The 11,611-nt window shown below is 42.0% G+C and overlaps 1 protein-coding gene across 3 annotated transcripts in view; it reads left to right on the forward strand.

Annotated features, from left to right (window-relative positions):
• LOC122560401 (putative protein MSS51 homolog, mitochondrial) overlaps nucleotides 1-11,611 on the forward strand; it is a 32,749-nt gene that overhangs the window by 1,487 nt on the left and 19,651 nt on the right. The window contains exons 2-6 of one of the 3 annotated variants that reach the window (XM_043711037.1): nucleotides 842-983; nucleotides 5,647-5,832; nucleotides 7,101-7,256; nucleotides 9,247-9,371; nucleotides 10,268-10,831. In XM_043711037.1, the coding sequence (XP_043566972.1) occupies nucleotides 5,666-5,832; nucleotides 7,101-7,256; nucleotides 9,247-9,371; nucleotides 10,268-10,831 (1,012 nt within the window). In that variant the 5' untranslated portion in view covers nucleotides 842-983; nucleotides 5,647-5,665. The remainder of the gene's footprint in view (nucleotides 1-841; nucleotides 984-5,646; nucleotides 5,833-7,100; nucleotides 7,257-9,246; nucleotides 9,372-10,267; nucleotides 10,832-11,611) is intronic. The other 2 variants (XM_043711036.1, XM_043711038.1) reach the window with 2 other exon arrangements.

Raw genomic sequence — 11,611 nt, forward strand, 5'->3', positions numbered from 1 at the left:
CCCTATGTTCTCAATCCCTCCCTCTCCCTGACATTCCCACTCCGTCCCTCCCCCTGGCATTCTCAACGCCTTCCACTCTCTGGTATTCCCACTGCCTCCCACTCCCTAACATTCCTAATCCCTTTAAGTCCCGTGTTCCCTTCCCTCTCCCTGACGTTCCCAATCCTTCCATTCCCAATGTTCCCTTTTTCCTCCTTCCGTTCCTGAAGTTCCCAATCCCTCTGTCGCACTGTCCCCTCAATCCTTCAATCCCACTTGCTGAAATCCTTGGATGTGAATGAACAAAGCATTTAAAACAACTGAAAGAGTGGATGCTACATTTTGTGTGTATCTGCAAAAAGGGAGTCACATTAGCTGCTTCAATAATTAAATGTTGGTCTGTCAGAGAGAACCCAAGACACAGATGCTGAGTGTCTATTTCTCGACCTTCCTTTTTAAACAATGACAGCACAAGCAAGCCATCCCACCTTCATGCTGAATGAATGTACACAATGTAGAATACTGCCGAAATTCTCAGTAGAGGGTCTGTGGATCAACTGTCTTCAACAGAGGAACAAAGGGCTGGAATGGAAGACGCTACTCTGTAACAAATCTGGGATCACTCAATTTTGAACAGTCTCCAGACCTCAGCACCAACATGACTTTACTGTGTTGACAAAACATATGGAGCTCCTGCCAAATATTATTGAATCAGGAAAATATTTAGCAGCATCAAAAGCAATCCAACATCTCGAAGTATGCTTGGAATAGTGTTATCTGACTGACATGTAAAGATTTTCCATCAATTGTTATTTAGGTCAGTATCAGAATGCTAAGCTCATAATGCTTTGTGTTTGACCAGTTGTATCTCGGGGGTAGAACTCTAGCCTCTGAACCAGAAGATTGTGGATTCAATGCCGGGGATTTGAGGCCACAAAAGTTAGGCTGCCACACTCCTGTGCAGTTTTGAGGGTGCGTTTCACTGTTGGAGGGCCATCTTTCAGGTGAGACGTTGAGTTGTCTGCCCCTTAGGCGGGTTTAAACATCCATGGCACTATGCCAACCAGAAGAAAAAAGGGTTGTCTGTTAGTGTCCTGACTAACATTGTTGGGAAAGGGCAAATAAGTTATTTATCTTGTTGCTGTTTAAGGCAGCTTGCTGAGCATAAATTGGCAGTGTGTTCCCTACATTACAACACTTCAAAATGCTTTAGCAGTGAAACACTTGAAGTCTGTTATGATCAAGTTTGGAGAGATACACTGATTCTTTCCTAGTCTCACTCCTCCACTGGTCATAACACATTTTACTTTTAAACGATTGCAGTGACATGGCCACTTCTAGCTTCTATCTGGTCAATTATTAGAAACAATTTAGTTTTCTTTTGTCAACCAAAGAATATTTAGCTTATTACAAATAAAACTTAAATGTGCAAAGATTATTGACAAAGAAGTTTTAAACTGTGCAGTTGGGTATGAACTATATACTAATATTCTGAATTACCATGAGGCAAATATAGGTAACAGGTTGAACATGAGCTCCTCATCAGTCCTGATGAAGGGTTTATTCTCGAAACATGACTCTCTTGCTTATCGGATGCTGCCTGACTGGCTGTGCTTTTCCAGCACCACATTTTTCGACTCTGATCTCCAGCATCTGCAGTGCCCACTTTCTCTTAACAGGTTGAACATCCCACAGGATATAACAAATAGTAAATGCACCAAATTTAGTTAAAACTTTACAATGAAATTAAACTTATCCAGTTTTGACAATCTGGTTTTGAAACTCCTTTAGAAACTGCCTCAGTTACTGTTCATGATCTGGGGTTGATATTCCTTTGCTGAAATGATGCTGCACTGGATCCTTTGAAACACCATTCCAGGATTAACTGGCACGTTTCACTCCAGCTTTTCACAAGCAACTAATGTTGCTCCTGGACTTTTAGTTTCTCCTGAGCTTGAAGCTGGCTCAGCTGCACCAAGCACTCATTGTTTCTGACCTTTCAACCACACCTCTCTGCTGCATTAAGCTATTAGTCACACACAGATGTTCCACAGCTCCCAGAACTTCACTAAGCCCTCGTTATACACAGTTATTTAATTGCTGTAAGACTTCCCTGAGCCCCAAGTGAACAAAAACCACGTAGTTCAGTTGCTTTTAGCAGTACAGCTAATGATAGCCCTGCCTAACATAGAATCTTGGTTGAGAGTGTGGTGCTGGAAAAGCACAGCAGGTCAGGCAGCATCCGTGGAGCAGGAGAATCGATGTGTTTCAGGCAAGAGCCCTTCATCAAGAATCTCCTTCTATTCTCTCTCTGTCTCTCTCTGTCTCACACACACAACTGCCTCTAGTCTCATGCTTGTCAACGCCAAATTTCTCTTCAGTGTCCCCTGAGTTGTCCTGTATGACCTACTGAGTCTGATGTGACTTTTTCAGAACTTTTCTTAATGTATATTCCACCCGTATTGCTAGGTGGTATTGAATGTAACTAATGTTTTGCAGCAGTCAAATATAGCAAATCCTAAGATCCAAACAAACCGTAGGTTCCCTAAAAATTAACATTTTCACAGAAAGCTGGCTGACAGCACAAGTACAAGAGAAACAATTCATCACACGCCCTGTCGTCTACCTCAGTAGATAAATGAAGCAAACAGCACACCTGGGAATAAATGGATATTTTTCTTAATCCTTTCGATACATTTAAAACTGGTTCAAATTACACTCACAGTTAAGTATCAGGACAGCTGAGGAGTTTTTATAAATTGATATCCGATGCTACTTAAAATGGAATAGCTGGAGACATTCCTTGAGTTGGGGTTCTGTTTGAAAGGTATCAGTGATTATTGCCTGGGTTGTGCTGTAAGGTGTCAGGAATGTGCAATTTCCTAAGAGGACATAGTGAGGACATTGACCCTAAAATGGAGTGTTGCCATCTGTGCAAGGTGAAATTCTGCTCACGTTACTACACTGACTCAGTGAAATCAGTCCCCAGAGTTGTAAATGATTTGTGAATGGGTAGGAACCAAAGGTTTGGAGGCTAGGTGATAGATAAGGTAAGGTTGTATAAATGTGTGAAATAACAAACATCCCACCAGAGTAAGAATACAGACACGAGGCAAGCTGCACTTCTCTTCTGTCTGTGTCCCGCTAATTCCCATACCGTAACAATGGAGAGTATTCGAATAAAAGCAAAATACTTTGGACGCTGGAAATCTGAAACAAACACAGGACATGCTGGAGAAACTCAGCAGGTTTGGCAGCATCTGTGAAGAGAGCAGCAGAATTGATCTTTTCAGTCTGATATGACTTTTTCAGAACATTTCTTGATGTATGTTCCACGTTTATGAAGTACTTGCTTTGTGGGATTAGCTCCTGTGGCCAGTCAGGCTTCTCTCTGTGGTGGGGGGTGGGGGGTCTCTGTCCAGTCAGGCTTCTCCCTGTGGTGGGGGGTGGGGTGGGGGTCTCTGTCCAGTCAGGCTTCTCTCTGGGGTGGGGGTCTCTGTCCAGTCAGGCTTCTCCCTGTGGTGGTCGCTGTTTGTTTGTACAGCTGTGGTGAACAAAGTATTAACAGACAAACTTTAAATCAACATTTCACATTAGCTTGTTAACTGCACTGCTACTGTTTTTAGTCAATGTTATTGGACTAGTAATCCAGAGATCGAATCCAGAGACACTATCACATCCAACCAAACCAGCTGCAGAATTTCACTTTTGTTCGTGACATAAACCTGAAATTTAAAGCTAGTATTAGTGTTGGTGACAATGAAACAACTGACTTGTTGCAAATATATTATTGAGAGGTTTGATCAGAGTTAGAAGAAATTCTTTAACTTCTCACTTTTAGCCTGGATTGCTATAGTATTTAAAGCTTCCTCTGACCACTCGTGATTTGCAGATAGATACATGAACTCTCTGTTGTCTGTTTGTCCACCATTGAACTCTGACCTGGGAATACTCCCACGATCACCACCTTACAGCTTTGGAATTATTCATTCACCTTCTCCAGGGAGCTGCTCATTTTCTTCTTGCAAAGTGTTCGGTGTAAAGTCTGAAATATTTTTACTGATCATCACTACTCTTTCTTGTTGCAAATCGTCACAAGGTTTTCTTCTGTAGTGTTCTGAAATCTCCCCTGTCACTGACTTGGCTCCAAGAATAGCTGATGAAATTGTTTCTGAGGATCTCACATCTCTGCTCACTGCGTTGTACAACCAATCAAATCAAATCCATGCACATCACACCGTATTGTACAGTCAAATCAAATCCACACACAGCTCACTGTGTTGTGTGGCCAAGTCAACTCAATTGCTTTAGGAAGGAAGCATTCTTTGTAAGTGTGAGGATTTACAGAGCTGCCTTGGTCACATGGCAGTGGAAACCACTTTCTGCTCTGACTAGAAGACTCCCTTGTATTTAACTAGGTGTAGCTTGTTGCATGGTCCAGGTTACAGTGATATTAGAGACATTGCTACAGAGAATTTGAGGAGGACTAGAAGGCCTCTCTCCTTCATGATCCAGGCCAGGCCGGTCTGTTGGCAAATCCACATGACATCATCATTGGAACTTCAGTCTGTTCTCTGTATCAGACCCATATACAATATCACTCAACTTCTTCATTCCTGATGAAGGGCTTTTGCCCAAAACGTCGATTTTCCTGCTCCTTGGATGCTGCCTGATCTGCTTTGCTTTTCCAGCACCACTCTGATGTAAACTCTGGTTTCCAGCATCTACTTTTGCCTCAATCTATTAATTATAGACGTGTGTGTGTGTGTGTTTGTGTGTGTGTGTGTGTGTGTGAGTGACATTTTTTTTTTTACCTTTTAGTAGCAAATAAATTTACTCTTTAGTTTGTGAATGCTGGTTAAAATGGATCATGTTCATATGTTAGTATATTTGGCTTGGTTAAAGATAAAGGATCCTTTTGTTTAAACTAACAACCAACTGTGGGAGAGGGTTGAGAAAGCAAGGGGAGACAGGTCATCCTCATTAATTGAGACATCCCATCCAGAATTATCATACCATATGGATCCTCACCCAGGGTCCATTTGTAACATTAGTAGTTAATTATGCTTATTTTTCTCTGGGATAATCCAAGATTTATTCCAAATCCCTTTTAATGATCCTCCTTCACTCTGCAAAGATTCTAATTTCATATGGGAATTGTTACTTTACTAAAGATTTCTCACAGATCAGTAGTTTTAAGTTGTTTCTGATTAGTCTTGCTACACTTGACATCTCAAAGGATGGTCAAGCTTTAACATTTATGAACGAATGTTAATATACCATCATAGTTGGAAATCTCAACAATGCAATTCATCTTTAATTCCAGATTTATTGACCCAAGCGCAAAAATCAAGACTGATAGTCCAGTGTAATACTGAGGGAGCACTGCACAGTTTTTCTGAGGGAAATGCTAATGTTGTGAGAAACTGGGGATGTTTTTCCTTTCAGTGCTCACTAAGAACTGAGTCAAGAAGACACAAAGTTCCAAGACATATTCATGACAATATTTATGCGGTGTCTTTAAGGAGATTAAACCTTCTCAGGCACACGAGCAATTGTACAAATTTGATGCAAAGACAGATAAGTAGACATTAGTCCAGGTGACCAAAGGTTTAATGAAAGAAATATATTTAACTCGATTAATTTTAACCTGTGTGTGTCTCCCAGACTCATTAAGACTGGCACCATGTCGCAATCTAAGGTCAAAAAATCTTCAAGGAAGGTGACTGATGCTCCGAGTGCTGCAGGAGTCTACACAGATTCACTTGGGTTTGCTGCTATGGATTACAATGTCCCAGGCCTGTCCAAAGTTATCCTTTCAAAACTGAATATGGAAAGTTATGATGATTACAGGTGAACATTCCCCCCTTTAACTTTTATGTTTGGTAAAATATTACATTGAGTTTTTAATAAAATATTTTCTCATGTGCATTAACTTTCCCTTGGCTGTTCTTTCCCTTTAAATAGCACAGTAGATTTGTTTCAGATACACTTTCAATTTACTCAACATAATTCCGGTTTCTATCTTAATATGGCACTTCAATTATTGTAGTTTATTCACTGATTTCTTTTAGATTTTGAGTATCTGATTTACCTCTGAACATATAGAATATATAGTTCTAAGCCTACAGCAAGTTAATTTATAGTGCTTTAAAAAAGCTCAGCAATCACAGGATTTCTAAATAACTGGACACTGCTCTGGCTCTCCTGTCTTTCTCTGGAAGCTACACTTTACATGAATCAATCAAGTACAGTGAACATAGATCAGTCAACAGACTAACATGATCAAACACAGATCAATTCAAACATTAAACTGTAGAACCATGATAGATTAGTTTCATATTTGAATTGTTAAAGTCTTACTTAACCTATTGACTTTGTTACTAGGAAAGTTAAGAGTGTGCCCTGGGATAACCCACTTTTCAGGTCTCCTCCCATTCGGGAAATACAGATTGCACTTTCCACTAGCTAAGATTCCTTCAACACCACCTTCCGAAACTGGAACCACATCTATTGTGAAGAACAAGGGCAGCAGATACATGGGAACACCACCATCTGCAAGTTCCCCTTCGAGCCAGAAACCATCCTGACTTGGAAATGTATCACTGCTTCTTCACTATTGCTGGGTTAAAATCCTGGAACTCCCTCCCGAATAGCACTACATGTGTACTACACCACACAACTGCAGCAGTTCAAGTGAGTGGCTCACCACAACCTTCTCAAGGGTAATTAGGGATAGATAATAAATTCTGGGCCTTGCCATCACCTGCCCTCTCAGTTGAGGGTAAAACATTCCACAATATGATTTGAAAGTGGGTAAGGGAGATTGCCTGGTGTTCCAGCTGGTGTTTATCCAACAAGTGCTGATATAGATTATAATTTAGTTTTGATGATCGTGTTTCACATTTAGCGATTTCAGCTTTGCTATTCTAGTCAATGTTGGTAACAGGAACTCTGTATAAAAAATGACAACGTTTTATTTGCTCTCCAATTAAAATTGAAAATTATTTTGTGGAAAACCAAGTATTTACAATTCCTGGATTTGGTTTTTGGATTGCTTTTGTGAAATGGATGGTGGGAAGTTTCGATTTTTAAATGTTATTGACATGCTGTCGGTACAGAGCTGCGTTGGAGGGAAGGAAATATGCATCGGATTTTGGAATCCGTACTTACCGGGAGATGTTTCAGAAGATGGAGGACACATTTAAATTCTGCGCAGAGTGCAAGAAGCTTCCGGAAGCTCTGGCAGATCCCAGGGTTCTGCGACGCTGCAAAAGGTAGGTGACAGCAAATTAGTGAGAGATGAATCCTGTCGAGTGGCTCAGGCTATTCCACTGTGGATCCGACTTGTGGATTCTGTCCCAAGATCAGTCCCTTTCCAATCTCAGGAAGACGCTGAGAAAGAGGCACTGCCCTTGAAATTGGAATCAGCTAGTTGGCTAATTTAGAGCAACTGAAGGATCCTTTGGAAGGAGAGGATTAGAAATGAAATATCCTTCTAAGTGGGTTGGGGAAGAGGGAGGTGATGGCCTATTGCTCGACAATTAACCCAGAGTCCCAGGTAATGTTCTGGGAAACTGGGTTTGAATTCCCGTCATGGTAGATGGTGGAATTTGAATTTAACAAAAAAAGTTTGGAATTAAGAGTCTCATGATGACATGAAGCCGTTGCCGATTGTTGGAAAAACTTATCTGGTTTACTAATGCCCTTTAGGGAAAGAAATCTGCCATCCTTACCTGGTCTGGCCTACATATGACTTCAGATTCATAGCAATTTGGCTGACTCTTAACAGCTCTCTGGGCAATTAGGGATGGGCAATAAATGCTGGCCTAGCCAGTGACACCCCCATCCTGTAAATGAATTTAAAAATTAGTTCTATTGAAGTAATATTACATGGACTGACTGATATTTACTTCTCTCTCTTTCACCCAGTGGTAATAGGTGAATCGTAACAAAATACTTGAAAGAAAACCATTGATTCTGAATTTTTGCGTTTACTCAACAGAACAATCATTTACCATTTAGATCGTGAAGTTCTGAGGGGAGCCCCCCCATTCTAATGAATGGAATCCCAAGGAAATGATATAAATGATTCCACAAGGCCCGGTGGTTTGGTGGTAACGCCCGTACCTCTGGGCCAGTGGCTGTGAGGTCCTGTCACACCTCAGGTTGTGATGGTCATGTAGGTGTATCTCCCATGTCGAATGCGATAGGGAAAATGGCAGAATATTAAAACAGGAATTGTGAGCAATCTTAACAGGTTTGGCAGTATCTATGGAAGACAGAAATAGACCAGAAATGATGACCTGTTTACATCATGCTACTGTAATTCATTTTTATTGCTTTAGCTGGACAATGAACTCAGTTCCTTAAAGTAGCCAACACCCATTTACTTGTGGAAGAAGACACCTACATCGACAATGGGCACAGTCTTGCCATCACCAGTAGACTGTTAGTGCCCACACCAATTAGCACCAAGGGGAAAGGAACGGGAGAATGGAAAATCCTTTGGAAAGATTCAGAGGAGTGGGAATGGAGTAAATTTTCAAAAGAGCAGAGGAAATCAGTTCTATCGAAGTAATACAGATAGTTCTTCTATAACGCAATGGTTGTGTTCTTGCACAACCCCGTGTTGTAGAAAAATTGCGCTTTGGAAACAGCGCTTAAAGTGTTGGCGATGTAATCGTGTTACAGCCAACACTCACTCTAAAAGTTCGCATTCATTTTTATTGCTTTAGCTGGACAATGAACTCAGTTCCTTAAAGTAGCCATCACCCATTTACTTGTGGAAGAAGACACCTACATCGACAATGGGCACAGTCTTGCCATCCACCAGTAGACTGTAAGTGCCCACACCAATTAGCACCAAGGGGAATGGAACGGGAGAATGGAAAATCCTTTGCAAAGATCCAGAGGAGTGGGAATGGAGTAAATTTCCAAAAGAGCAGAGGAAATCAGTTCTATCGAAGTAATACAGATAGTTCTTTTATAACGCGATGGTTGTGTTCTTGCACAACCCCATGTTGTAGAAAAATCGGGCTTTGGAAACAGCGCTTAAAGTGTTGGCGATGTAATCGTGTTACAGCCAACACTCACTCTAAAAGTTCGCACTTTAGAAATGGTGTGCCCAATTCATCCATCGCATTATCCCGAATTCACAAAACGACCTGTATTGCACCAAGCGGTTAGTTTATTGTGGGAGCAAGAAAATTTAGAATAGGGCAAAGTCAAGGGAAAATTGCCAATGATGCCTGTTTGGAATTGCAGATGTCAGAATGTTTATTACTGCAGGACAGACTGTCAACGAGCAAGCTGGCCAGTGCACAAGAAGTTATGCAAGAAATTAAAGTGGGCGGCGACTGATCGACTGATTGAGTGGCTCGTGTTCACAGGTATTGGGAGTTCAGTTTCAGCATGGTCTGAATATTGTTGGCAACAACACTAATCCTTTTCAACACATCAATCAGTCTGTGATTGTGGCTTTAATGTCTGTCTATGTTCCATTATTTAAGAAGGTAGAACTTTCTATTCCACTTGCCTCAGAAAATTCTAGAACAAATTCTAGAACCCGGATGGAAGACAAAGAGATGCTTGTTTTAGCACAGTGAGTGAGTTGCTCTGGGCTAGATTGCAGTGCCTGAAGCTGTGCTGGAAGCAGATTTTATTAGTAACTTTCAAAAGGGATATTGGATAATTGAAAAGTGTTGGGTGGATGGGGGGGAGGAGAGGGAGAGTCCACACATCTGCAGAGCAGCATAGGTTTGAGATCAGTGGCCTGCCCTATTGGGAGAAGATGGATTTCTGAGACTGGGAGAGCAAATCATGTTTACCTTTTGAAAAAAGTAGTCCCATCTTGACCTGTTTGCTCATGTTCCTCATTCGAAATGGCCCACCCCCTACTCTCAGCTCCCATTCTCACTATTTCAGCTGCTCCTCTGTCCTGGCCTACTATCAATAATCCTTTCATCGGCTTACCCCTTTCATATCTCTCTCTCTCTCAGCTCTGTCTCCACCTATCTACTAACCTCCTCCCTTCACCCTCTACTGTGTCTCCAGTGTAAAATACCACATTTTCCTCGCTACTATCAGTTCTAATCCGAGATGTTAACTCTGCTTTCTCCCGCCAGGTGCTATCAGACCTGCTGAGTTTCACCAGCATTTTCCGTTTTTGGTTCCTCTTTATCAACATTTGTTAAAACCCTGAGGGACCCCCTTCTGTATGGTGAGGGGGGCCTTTAAATGTTGAAACCAGGTGATCACACATTGTTCAATGTTATTTACTACTCAGGTGACATTCCTTTTCCAAGTCTAAACTGGACGCAAGCTGTGTCGGAGGTAAACGGTTGGGATGCGTGGTTCTTAATGCAAGAAGACCTGGATAGCAAACTAAGCACCATTCTGAATTGTAAGCACATGAAGATATTGTGGGAAAATGCTGGAAAGCCACAGCCTGAAGATGAGGAGCTACGAGCATCCATCAAACGGGTGACCACTGACTTTCTGGCAAGGCCGGTTACGATTGGATTCGCCCTGCACCGTTTTGGCATTGACCCCTGTGAGAGGCCCATCACCATTCACATTGTTGGTGCCTCTCACACAGAGACCCTTAATGCCAGGCGTACGGATTATGATGAGCTGACTCGTATGTTTCCACACAACGATGGCATCGAGGTGGTCATGATTGGGCCCGAGGTTGTGGCAGGGCCAACTCTCTGGCCTCCCTTGGAGAGCTACGCTGGCAGGAGGCGGGTGTATCTGAGCGGCTGGAAGGGGCTGTACCATGTGTACTGGGAGACGATGGTGGAGCCAGGACGTGCTGCCCGGCCTAGTCTGGTAGTAGGATTTCATCCAGGTGAGCCTCCAATTCAATTCCGACAAAGAAAAACTGACCATCAAAGAGACAGTGTCAACTTAAAGAAAATCTTTTGCCTAACATTTTTCCCTTTACTAGTACAGATCCTATAACATCCATTACCACATCTCTATGGGATCTGGCATCATAGGGGTCAACAGTACTGAAAGAAAAGTCCTACAGCTTGTCAAGTCTGTGCCAATCAACTACCTGATAATTCTCATCCCATTTTCCACCACTTGAATAACAGTCCTGTTTGTATTGGCATCACAAATGCACATCAAAATACTTTGTGAATGTATTGAGGGTTTTTACCTCTCCCAAGCAATGAATTCCAGATTCCCACCACCCTCACATCTCCTCTAAACCCACCGCGCCTTCCTTAAACCCATAGCCCCTGCTCATTGATCCCTCCACTATGGGGAAATGTTTCTTCCTATCAACACTGCCTATATCCCTCATAAGTTTATATATCTCAAATCGTGTCTCCCCCACGGCCCATCAGTATTCTATGCTCCAAGGAAAGCAACCCCAGTCTGTCCAATCTTGCTTCATAATTAAAACTCTCCAGCCTAGGGAACGTTGCTGGTAAATCTTCTCTGCATCCTCTCCAGTGAAAAACATCCCTCCTAGAATGTGAATTCCAGAACTGCACACAATACTCTATGTATTTGTTGTAAGCAATAAACTGCAGTCCAGCATTTCCTCAATAGGAGTTGTCAAACTTTATGTTTTGAGACCTCATGGAGCTCCTGATATTCCAAAACAGTCTCCAGATAT

This window comes from Chiloscyllium plagiosum, chromosome 21 (genome assembly GCF_004010195.1).
Source record: "Chiloscyllium plagiosum isolate BGI_BamShark_2017 chromosome 21, ASM401019v2, whole genome shotgun sequence".
Taxonomy (NCBI): domain Eukaryota; kingdom Metazoa; phylum Chordata; class Chondrichthyes; order Orectolobiformes; family Hemiscylliidae; genus Chiloscyllium; species Chiloscyllium plagiosum.